The sequence below is a fragment of the Pestalotiopsis fici genome (genome assembly GCF_000516985.1).
Source record: "Pestalotiopsis fici W106-1 unplaced genomic scaffold PFICI_Scf_1, whole genome shotgun sequence".
Classification (NCBI taxonomy): Eukaryota; Fungi; Ascomycota; class Sordariomycetes; order Amphisphaeriales; family Sporocadaceae; genus Pestalotiopsis; species Pestalotiopsis fici.
Window position 1 is genome coordinate 75,292 of NW_006917091.1, and position 11,972 is coordinate 87,263.

The 11,972-nt window shown below is 44.6% G+C and overlaps 3 protein-coding genes across 3 annotated transcripts; 1 reads left to right on the forward strand and 2 right to left on the reverse strand.

The window, feature by feature from the left end:
• Positions 1–319: 319 nt before the first annotated feature.
• PFICI_00026 (uncharacterized protein) lies at positions 320–1,243 on the forward strand (the record flags this gene model as incomplete). The annotated part of the gene is made up of 5 exons (XM_007828607.1): positions 320–545; positions 597–719; positions 766–887; positions 945–1,020; positions 1,071–1,243. The coding sequence occupies 5 exons, from the start codon at positions 320–322 to the stop codon at positions 1,241–1,243; spliced, it is 720 nt and encodes a 239-aa protein (XP_007826798.1).
• A 5,286-nt stretch (positions 1,244–6,529) lies between these two features.
• Positions 6,530–7,800, reverse strand: PFICI_00027 (uncharacterized protein; the record flags this gene model as incomplete). Its single annotated transcript, XM_007828608.1, has 3 exons — positions 6,530–6,833; positions 7,120–7,562; positions 7,624–7,800. 3 exons carry the CDS (start codon positions 7,798–7,800, stop codon positions 6,530–6,532), a joined length of 924 nt encoding a protein of 307 aa, XP_007826799.1.
• Positions 7,801–8,312: 512 nt separating this feature from the next.
• On the reverse strand, positions 8,313–9,377 carry PFICI_00028 (uncharacterized protein; the record flags this gene model as incomplete). The annotated part of the gene is made up of 4 exons (XM_007828609.1): positions 8,313–8,600; positions 8,649–9,116; positions 9,168–9,199; positions 9,263–9,377. The coding sequence occupies 4 exons, from the start codon at positions 9,375–9,377 to the stop codon at positions 8,313–8,315; spliced, it is 903 nt and encodes a 300-aa protein (XP_007826800.1).
• Positions 9,378–11,972: the final 2,595 nt, after the last annotated feature.

Here is an 11,972-nt window from a genome sequence, read left to right on the forward strand (position 1 = left end):
GCAGGATGACTTTGTACGTACGCATGCAATAGTTGATTACGCTCCCCATTGGTAATCGCCGATGTAGGCTTATCCTGCGGCTTTGGTGGCTTTCATGCCCCATTGGTGATTACAGATGTATGCTTATCCCGGATGTAACGCTAGTGTGTAAGCTCCAACAGGTGCGTGTAATGCTCATATACGCCTTCGGCAATTCGACGGCTTGAGTGGCAGCGACAGCGCAGTACTTTATATCTAATCAGCGAGCCCCCGTCAACCTTCAACATCAGAGTGCACGGTGGCCCTCAGCTTGACTTACAATACCACAAAGCATATAAGAATGGACGAGACACGCAATTCTACTGCTGATGTCCCGCTTCTAAGCGAGGAGGAGTTGAAAAGCCACAACCCTCTCAGGCGTTCGAATAAGGCCCGACAATGGCGGCATATATCACACGGGTTGTTTGAAACTATACTCATCGTCACCATTGGTGTTCTCATGACCGCGTTGTTCTTCGTGGAGTCTGGGAGACCACAGGTCAAGGTTGCCACTGTGGTACCGCAGTGTGAGTGTCTGTGCCATGGAAGATGATTGGTACCTAACATTTCGAAAACAGTCACCCAAGTAAAGAAGTTTTGGGATTGGGAGCCGGACAGGAGTTTCGTGCATCCCGAGATGTTCGGAAACCCAGACCTTCGAGATCGCATCATGAAGGATTGGCTGTCACGACTAGTGCCGCGTAGGTGTCTTGCTTGTCTCCCAGGCCTGTGACTAACCGTGATTAGTGCCTAGCAGAGGATTTATTGACATCCCCAATCCGGAACACCACGATCTTCCACCACCTCGACGTTTCGAGCCGGGAGAAAACAAGTATATGATAACAGTTTTTCATCAGCTTCACTGCTTGGTGAGTGAACGGGATTGAACACTTTTGCCTATGCCTGAACCTGACTATCCTTCTCAGTCTCACCTTATACGCGCGTTTTCAGCTGCTCGTCTGGGAGACGATACGTTTCCCTTTGACGACAATCATTTAGCACGTAAGCCAATAATGTAACCTACAATCCGGCCTGTGCTAACTCTGGTTAAGATTGTTTCGATTATATCAGACAGGGTCTTCTATGTGCGGCCGATTCAACACTAGAAGGCAACAATACCATGACTGACGGTGCACACCACGTGTGCAACAACTTCAATGCTCTCAAGGATTGGGCGGCCGATAACGCAGCGTCCAAGATTCCCCAAAAGCTGTTCATCGGATGAGACCCAGATAGCCTTTCCACTGCCGCACCTGGGTATACTCAACTTGTGATGCCTTGAGATATGCTGTAGGCCGTGGGCAATATGTGTCGCATGAGACTCGGGACAGAAAGTCGTTGCTGGAGAATTGCAGACATTCCTTGATAAGAGTGGAGAGCATTTACTGTACGTCGCGATCTGGACCATAGTGTATTTTCTACATCAGACTTGCGTTTGCAAGACGGAAGGCATAGTTATAGATACATTCATTACCTTTGTAGTCAATTCAATTGCCCAGTAATTGTTGGGCATTATAACCCATAAATTCGGTAGTGACTTTGCGTCGAGGTAATGGTCATTCCCAAGGGGAGATCGTCGTGCTTGTTCTGTCTGTCTAGTGTCTGTGATACCTCCATGTCTACTGCAAAACTCGGTTGTGTCTCGAAGAAACCTGCGCCAAACCACATGTGCTCAGTATCCGCCTTTCTAGCCGTGCCATTTGGCAGCACGCGTGCTACTTGTCAAAAAAAAAAAAAAAAAAAAAAAGGGTATGACAGGTATAAAATGACGAGTATTGAATGAGTTGAGTTGTTCACATCTAACATTGGTCATATGGGCGAATAAAGACATTGGTGGAGAAGCGTTCCATCTATTTCTGCCCTTTGACACCCTATGATCGTTGGTGATCAAATCTCTACTTTGCTGCCTGATGATATTCCGTGATCCATCGGAGTATGCCCGTCCCTTCCCATTTGGCAATAATCCAGTGAACGTTATAAGCGAAGGTATTGTGCGGAAAGCATATTGGCGAGTTTACCAGCCTTCACTTGAGTGGAAAAGTCGTGGGTCTATTTTCCGATGCAGACCGGTGAAGACGGGGGACGGGATAGGCACAATATTACGGTAGGTATATTATTGGGCAGCAGCGTGGGGCGATGCTCTTACCGAAGCCATACTGGATAGATCGATCGTGCACGCGACATCACTCTTCAGCGCATACTAGTTTCTTGCCGCTTCCATTGCCTGGGTCTTTCTTTGAACGCACTATTATCAACCGACCCAGTACTCTCTGCCCCGCCAAACTCCGCCTGTGTGTACTGTGTATGGAAGGGGTCCCCCAGCGGAGGGTACCTAGGCATGCATTTCTTCAGCCAGTAACTGTACTCAATACATCCCACCTTTCCGCTGAACTTTCTTTTTCTCTTGGTGGAAATCTAGTCCAAACTTACATTATAAGCATGCAGAGCGAGTGCCGGCGGACTTGAGCGGTCGGCGCGTCCCGGCCCGGAAGACTAGGGCAAAGTTTGAATTAACCCATGCCACGTCGGAAAGATGCATAGTATGGGTAATTACATAAAGTGGATTTCTTCCGAGAATATTAATTAAATTTTTCACATCAAAAAATCCAGGATATTAGCTAAGAAATCTCCAAGCCTCCCATCTAGTCGAGGGCCTTACGTGGAGTCACCAAATATTGCTCATGGTGGTACGGTGCAGGGGCTGGGCTTCATTTTATGATGGGTACTGATTAGCTAGTGCCTACTTCATTGATGACAAAGCCTAAAACCCTTGCCGCGATCCGGCTCAGGCTCTCATTGCGGCTAAACCCCGTTGCCTAGTCTACCAGGTACATTTACCGTATCACATGCCGTGCTTGCCATGGTCCAAAAGCCTGACCAGGAGGCCAATACACACCCATGCTGCTGCTTTGGAATCTCGAAACATCGCAATTTTGGTTCCGGCCTGGGGAAGCGGAATCTGCGGAAGAGCTTCACCTTCTATCCTTCGCGTTACATGGTGCATCGCATACACTAGTACATCGTAGAACCGAGATACTCAGAACCTTAATCATGATCCACTTTGCGGAAGAGTACCATTGAGCCGACTACGAAAGCCTTACAGGGTCACCAGAACGACTGGAACAAAGGAGGAGAAAGTGAGATCGGGGCATCCATCGTCAAGTCAAGTCATGCTAGTATACATGGCTGGTTGTCTGCGGATATTGCCCAGTAGTGATGGGCCGGCGTCATTCATTGACCAGGAGCTACATGCGCCACCTTGCCGTGTTGTTCCCCTCGTTAGAAATTTCGACGCTGAGGAAAAGTTAATAATAAAAAAAAAGAATTAAAATAAAAGGCCCAGTTCTCTCCTTTGCTGATGCAAACAACAATTAGACGCAGACCCATTTCAAACCATATTCGAATACATCAGGAGGGAGTTTGGTTCCGATTGATGTTTATCGTGGCTTTGCTTCAAGGGCGAGATCGCACCATACTTACGCCGTCCGTACGGCAGTATTGCAGTTTCCGCTCCAATGTTTCCGCATGGTAGGGTGGCCTTGATGTTTTTCACAAAGATTTGCTGACCGAATAGACTATTCAGTGCACAACGCACCGGTTTGATCAACATGGTGAGATCCATCCAATTCGTGACCGCATTGAACGACCAGATCCAAGTGTCGAAACAGTTCATCCTGAGATCAGAAATTAACCGCAACAGACCATCCCTCCTCTGATTGTTGATTGTTCGAATTGTACTTGCAATGTCTTGCGGCATCTTATCGAAAATCGTGCTGGTTGAGTGAAGTCGGTGTCCGAGCATCACTGTGTGCTGTCCAGGGTCCAAGTGTAGCATCAAGGCCCAAACGGCAAATGAAAGGACTTTTCTGAGTCCTATAATGGCTGCACGGTCTTGAAGACTTTCCACGTAGGCTGGCAATTGGACACTATGAAGGAATCAGCATCGCCATGGACGTTGTAACACTTTCATACCTCAGCCTATCGTTTCTGGGTTTCAGCGTGTGTGATCTTTCAGCTTTAGGCGAAGAGATCTTCCAAACAATAAGAGCTTCAAGGGCTATTATCGAATATGCGATAGTGATGCCCGTAAGTCGAGTTCCGCCACCTCGGTAGAGTATAACGATAGTCATGAACAGCTTTGAGAATGATTTCAGAAAAGATAGCAATGACTTGGACTTTTTATTCATGCTTGTCTCGTCTTTTTCGGTCCGGCAGAGGGGAATAGAGTGCAATACATAGCTTTCAGACGAGGGCCATAGGAAAAGCCATAGGATATCTTGAAGATAATCGCTTGGGGTGCCTGACTTTACGGCTTCGACCCAGATTCCTCGGCTATGTAGTTCAATGTATGGTAAGAAGCAACAAAGAAAGCATGAGACTAGGATAACGAAATGCAAAGTCAAGACCAAATATGGCCAGAATTTTCCACGCGTGTGGAAACGAGGAGGAAACAACCCATATGGTTTGTATTCCATCATAATTATAAGGTGGTGGATAGTCGACAGCGGTTAGCTGCGTTTTGAGGTATAGTAAGTATATCCTCCGATCAGGATCATGCCTGCATTTCGCCTTAGATCAAAAATCGTAGCAACGGGCGGATATATCGGCGTGGATCAGGTCAAGTAGGTCCTTAGCCAGCGCGGCGACCGTGCAAACGAGAGAAAGGTTATATTACAATATGCATATTGGATTCTTGTACTTAGTCGCGTTGCGGCAATCAAGTCTAATGCCGTAGAGCGAGTCTGGACCGTTCGTGACACGTTGCGGGACACAGTTCCCTGCAATGGACACCTGCCGATAGAGTTAAGTCGTCGGTGGATGGATATTGAAAATCTAGATACGGGGAAAGGGGAGACAAGGCACGCCGGACACTGCCCGGATTAACCAATAGCAGCCCCGCCTTATTAATCCATAACATAGACACAACTTCCAAGAGGCTGGGTTTTTCAAAGTGATCCCTACCCCAGAATACCATGCGCTATAAAGGAAGCAAGACTTTCACTCGACGGCTAATCGCAATTTGTTCAACAGTGTCAAGAAAAATATCCGATGTAATAGGAGATGTTGAACGGCAATATCGCGGAACTCGCAAGGTTCAGACGCAACTTCCCTGGAAGTTATATTCGAGACCAGCATGGGTCTAAAGCCCGATGATCCACAAAATCCTCGACTTGACCTTTGATTGGTTCGGGAGTAGATCCGGGAGTAGATCGAACATGACGAGCCCGAGGTTAGAAGAGTGCATATGATTGCGTCGGTGTAAAAGCCTGGCAGTTGAGTAGCGAGCATCCAAAATAACTATGGTTGAAACCAAGTATCGCTTCTTTTGAACGTTTCCGAATTAATGCCTGCGGCGTCAAGAAGAAACGACGGCGAAAGTAGTCTTTTTCGCCGATTTTTCAGTGTCGAGGTGATTAAGGTTCCCGAATCCCTGCAACATTTAATGTCCTTCCCAAGAATAAGTCACATTTGCTAATTAAAGTTCTTTGCCAGGGCTGAAGAATCTCTCGTGGCCTTTTGATGATGCATTAGACGAAGTAGATAGCTGATTCGAAGACATTTTCATCGGAGGCATATGAAGGCATTTTTTTTTAGCTTGGCGGCAACACGTTGGACTTCATTTAAAGTAGGGTCAATGTTTTCTGAACTCTGAGTGCAATACATGAGACTAACATTAATGGTTTAGGTACTTGGCACGATAGTATTAACATCACGAAAATAATACACCCTTACCGCTGTCAGCCATACCTAACTATGGCGTAGACGTCGTCTTGAAGGTGTAAGAACGTGAGGGCGAGTAAGAGTGATAGAACGGCAATAGTAGCTGGGCAGCTGATGCGTGAGGGCACGAGCTAGCCACTCTTGACTGCAAGCCACACATAAGTAGTCCTCCCGTAAGGAGGACTTCATCAATACATCCATCTCTACAACACTACATTGACCCCATAGTGCACCATATCAGCAGCGCTATAGTGACTATATCTCAGTTCCCTCGCTGAGACGGCTAAACATAGCCGTAATCCCACGCCAGCGGGTTTCCCGAATAGGCACCTGGTAAACTCCCACAGAATGCCCCTGCAGGGTTCTGACAGAAGGCGGTTTTGGACCATCTGTTGATGGTTTGCCTATGCTTGGTACACTATAATGTTTCAAAGTCCAAATGGAGAATGAACCCCGAACGCAAATCAAAATTCATCGTCGAGTCAAACATACTGAGCGGAATTTCCCAAGCGAAGATGGGGTGAAGGTTGTGCAGATTGGGCTGTCATGCAAACGCAAGCATCACTTTCGTGATGAGGTCAACAGGCAACCCAACAACATACGATGAACGGATATGCAAACAGCCAGTCGCTTGAATCCATGTCCACCAGGCGAGAGGCTTGTTTAAACCTAGTCACACAAGAGTACTGATGACGTTGAGCCTCGTTGACTATGTAACGTTGTGAGGAGGTTGGGCTCGAACGGAGAAACGGAAGTTTCCTTTGGTTTCCACACCTTTATAGGAATAAATTTAATCCTGCTTTGGTGTATGTTGCTGCATCTTCATATCGATGACCCCAAGGATGAGCGATATCACTTCGGGCTGAAGGAAAGCACTAAGGACGATGTGATTACTAAGAATCAAGTAAGCATCGGGTTGAAGTGTTATTTTGTTGAAACTTACCGCATAAGACAAGCTGTCCGTCATGTAGCTCACAAGCAGTTTGGATTTCGAATGTAGCAAGTTGTTGTTGTTGTTGTTGTTGTCGTCGTCGTCGTCGTCGTCGTTGTTGTTTGACGGATCGCATAGATAGCCATACTTGAAACGCCCGTTTCTGGGTACTTTAATTGAACGAATAATTCCTGCTACGATTGAAAAAGACGAATGATAGCTATGATATCCAATACTTCGGCCAGACAACTAGCGTTCGTCTTCCCAAGAATCCCGCAAATCTTCCCTATGGTAGGTAGGATCTCCGGGTTTCTGCAAACACCCTGACTATGGACGATATAAAATGACAAGACCGCCAGGGAGACAAGAACAACCTCGATTGTTTCTCTACCCATAGTTAGCAATCTGTATAGTTTCTGTAAGGGAGACCACAGAGTATCTGGACTCACTGGTCGAGAATTGATTCCCGGTCGCAAGATGAAATGACGGTAATTGCTGAATAGACACACTCTTGAAGTGGTTGGTCTGGATCCCTGAGCATCGATTCTCCCTTGGATAAGGCATCGATCTGTAAATCAATCCAAGGACAGAAGATGAAAAGGCGGAGTCGGTGGTAATGAAACATCACGAGTTGCCGCAACCTCTTGCTTGGCACGTTCATGTCATTTCCGCGTTCGGAATTTTGGGGTGCGAATCCCAGAAACCAGTTGTCAAGCAGGCCACGACATTCTGTAAATGTCGCATCTTTCAACTTCGTTCGGCATGACAGAGCGGACAGGCCGTACAGCTTGTTGAAAATAGCTAGCTGAAGAGCCGCTGCGGAGCATTTGACGTAAAGAAAATCGGAGCTGTTGTTCTGACCAGGCCAATCGAACCATCCATGACTGCATAGCTAAACCATAGATTCCTCGTCGTTAGCGATTGAGTTGTTATCAATGAGTCATTAAGCTTACCGGTGGCATTCCTTGACGGAGCGATTCATCAATTTCCATTGTATAGAGGAACCAAATACACACTTTTGCTTGGTGACGGCCTTCTTCTGTTGGATGCTTAAGCTCAACATCACGAACGCAAAACAGTCTCATCCGGCGAACAGTGTAAATCGCGGTAGTCAAAACCTCCGATGCCATGCTCACAGCAAATTTCCGTGTGATGACCGCCTGTATCTCGAAATGAGTTTCCCGAAGAACCAGGATTTGTTGGATACAATTACCATGAGTGTTAATGTCTAATTTGCATTAGCTTTCCAACTTCTTTCTAGGTATCGAACTGCGGATTATCACCTGTAACATGAGAAGATCACACGGTTCCCTCTGGACAAGTGAGAGATAATGGCGTAAACATTCTTCTAAAGAATGATTTTCTTTGTCGTGGGAGGTCGCGGAAATCTCGGAGCAACTGCATAAGATTTTACCTTCATGTATTATTCCAAGTAATACGGCAAAAACCCAAAGAGCCCCATGTGTCGAACCTTGGTTTCGCTTCCTTAAGCTTGAAAGAAAGCTCTTAGTGAGAAACAGTGATAACCTGATTATCATCTTAGTTGCTATAGCAGCGAACAGTTCCACCGACACTTACTCAGTACAATTTCTGAAACATTCTGCATGCCATTAGATGTGAACATCAACCGAGCCACAGTGAACTACATACCGTCAATAAATTCTTCAGAGAGGTTTTCAATATTCCCCAAGTCAGCAGTGTCCCCCAATTTAACTGCACTGATACCACTAGTACCAGATGCATGGGAGACAGCCTTCTCAAATAAAGCTTCAATCTTGGCACCCGAAGACGGTTCGAGTGATTGACAGATCTTTTTTGGGATGCCAAATAAAGCTGAGACTGAAAAGCTGATATCAACAGCGGCTTTTGGCAACTCATCATTTTGAGTGGGGGGTTTCGCAATCTGGGCCGTCTCGAATGGAATTGGCAGCTACAATGGTAAGCCTCAATCATGTGACATCTTTCAGAGGAAACCTACGCCACTAGATACGATGCCTAGCTCGCCATTGGCTTGTGGTGCCTGGTCGTGAACCTCCAATGCTGACAATCTTTCCGTAAAGTTCATACGCCTCGGTGTGCTCCAGGCCACCCTCGATGGCGATGAATCGCTCAACAAAGATATTTGATCTTCCCAGGTTTCTTCAGTCACGTTGAGTGTGCCTAGATCTGAGTTGATAGTAGTGTCAGAAAGGCCCTGGAATGTGTTCTGCGTCCAAGCTGGCTGCCAATCTGAAGGTAGACTGAATGTCCCAGCAGCAGTAGATTGTGGCTGGTTGAAATGCACGCTATCCAGGCTAAAGTTGTCAGGCAATGAGCCACCAATGGGAGTTGACAAGTGCATAGAGGCGCCTTCGAGCGTAAAAGGCACTTGGGTCTGTTCATTTCCGTCCCAGGACTGTGAGGACGGCGCAGCTGAAGAAGTATAACGACAATCCTCGTCTCTAGACTTTGAAAGTTTGAGCAAACCTTACTAAACGTCGTCAAGTGTAAAACTTACATGGCAGGCTGCACATGGCTGTCCACCACTACCTGTTTAGTCGTATAGTTAGACCTAGATCGATAGTACTACTTATGTACAGACTTCAAACATACATCGTACTTTTCGAAGACGGCAATTCTCGCATGCCCCTCTTCGACGTTTGACCTTTTTTTTCAAGGTGTTTCCATCCTGTGTATCCCTTGCGGCTGAGTCACCATAAGGAAACATATTGTGTTGCAGATACACCGTTCGACATTGTTGGCGGAATGCGAAGACTATAGTCTTTCATTTTTATATACTTATTCCTCTCTCTGTTTAGAGCAGATTGATCAGGCGACAATTTTCTTTAGGTAACTCGGCACGGTTTTAAAGTTTTGTCAATTATGCCGGTACTTGTCACGGCCCACACACCCTGTGAATGGGACTCATCCATATATGGGGGTATATTAAGATCCATCTTCCGCGGAATCGGGGATATGTCTAAACAGTTCTAGTAGCCATCTAACAATGGGGCAGGGGACATTTTAGTCAGCTACAGCTAGGTGATGGCGTCGCGTCATTACATTAGACGCCATACATGGGCTGTTTAAAGTTAAATTATACAAGCGATGGTGGTCGGACAAAGATTTATACAAGGGCTCATATGAAAACCCCTGAAGCGAGCTGCGGATAGTCCAATCAGTATGCATAATTGGGTCCATCCGGCAGCCCGGAATTAGCGAGATAGTGCATCGCGGTTCACTAGCTCAAGAACTTGCATTGCAGATGCTGGCGCTCTCGCAAGCTCGGGTACCTACTAATTAGTGTGCAATCTGTGGCGTCTTATACTAGGGGATATCCAAGATTTAGAGTTCCTAGTGTGGCCGGGGGTTATTTATAACGCTAAAACCAAATGCATAATAAGGTAGGTAGGAACTCGTTGTGTATAAATTATAATGGCCATCGATGTGCCCACTTGGCCACTAGCTATTATTTTAAACTCTTTTTTAAAAAAGCGTTTATAGCTCTAAATATTAAACTTGAGTTGCTGCTCTTCTTAGGGTGATTGCAAGCATGCATGAATGCCCACGGCGGAACGGCCCGACAGGCCGGCTAAGGTCTTAGGAAAACACGGACTTACATCCTTATAAGTGTTAGCAGTGGATTCCACTCTATGGTGGAGGGACGAGCTGGCCTAAATAAAGCCGAGATTTACGATACACTTTAAATTAAATAAGACGATATTTATTTCCAAGGGTTTTTATCGCTATAATATAAATAACGTTATAAAATAAATGGAGCTTTTAGTGGAGCGCTAGAATTTTTAAGCTTTAATTTGCTAATTAGCCACTTATTAGCTAAAGGTTTAAAAAAAGGAGGCCTTTTATAAGCTTTAAAAATTACGATACATTTTATAAAATACGGGTGCTAACATTTATTATATAACGATATTTATAAAAATCCGGCTAATTCTAACGATTATTATTATACGTTATATATAAAGGTAAATATCGTTAACTCTTTAATAAATTTTCGTTAATAAGCGATCGGATCGCTGTAAAATAATATCGTTAGCACATTAAAATCGTTTTATCGAATTTTAAATATACGCGTATTTAATTATTATTAATTAATTGCTTTAAAACCCGTTAAACGAGGTTTACCATATATTTGCTAAAGGCACGTAAATCCGAGGGATGTTTATATATAAATTTAAAAGGCAAACGGGGATAATAATTAAAATAAGCTTACGATTTTAAAAAGATTAAAAAAGAAAACGAGATTTCCTTAGATAATAAATATATTATAAATTCGTAAATAATCCGTCACTATTTTATTTAAAACATTTAAAACATTTATAAACGCGTCGCTAAATCCGAGCGCTATTAAAGCCTTATAAAGCTTTATCGCGGGGTGTTTTCCTTTCGCTTATTTATTTAGGGAATCCCGGTTGCGTGGGGCTACGGCGATGTATAATGGTAACTATAGCACTTTCCTATAATTAAGATTTGTCAGGCTTTTGCTTTTTATACCTTATCCATTTACGGTTGTCATTTCATTACTTTTGCTCGCTTTTACCTTTTTGTAATCTTAGCTTATGTCGAATTCGCCTGCGTTTAGCTTTCCTTAGAGACCCTTAAATTATTATGATTTATTCCCGTGGTAATAATATCATATTACATTATTCCTTATTTAAAATTATAGGCCTATTTAAGGAAATTATTATAGCTATTATAAATGTGCAATTTTTAAAAAGATCTGCTCTTTTAATTACTCTAAAGGACGGTTTCGTGGGGGTTATTTATAGATTTAAATGTAGCGACATGTGTTTCAAACACGCTCTCACTAAGGACCACGAGCATTGGCTATATAAAGATCCCTGCGGACTTATGAGAATGCCTGGAATTACCCATTATCTTGCAAAGCTTACCCATGGGGGACAAAGCCTTTAGCATAATCCCTCCGAATCGAGAAGATACTAGAACTAGCAGACTGTCCACGGTAAATCTACATGATCATGCCAGCCCACAGCATGGTTAGCAACGAAAAGCATCCACGGAGATAATGGACAGGCCACAGCTTGGATTTCTGCCTCCGCAAATCAGGGTAGTACTTTCACCAGCTGCCGCTGCATCACCTCCCAAGAGGTGTTTATTTATATGCAAGCAGTATACCTAGTATAAGGATTCGTCTCAGGTATGAGTAACCATTTTGCCTAGTATAATACGTAAGGGCGTGATTCTCTCACCGGCTTATTTTAAGTTGCCTTCTTATTTCAGTACATTGACCACGCATAAAAACAGTGGAGAAGGTCGATGTACTGCACAATTGACCTTTACCCCA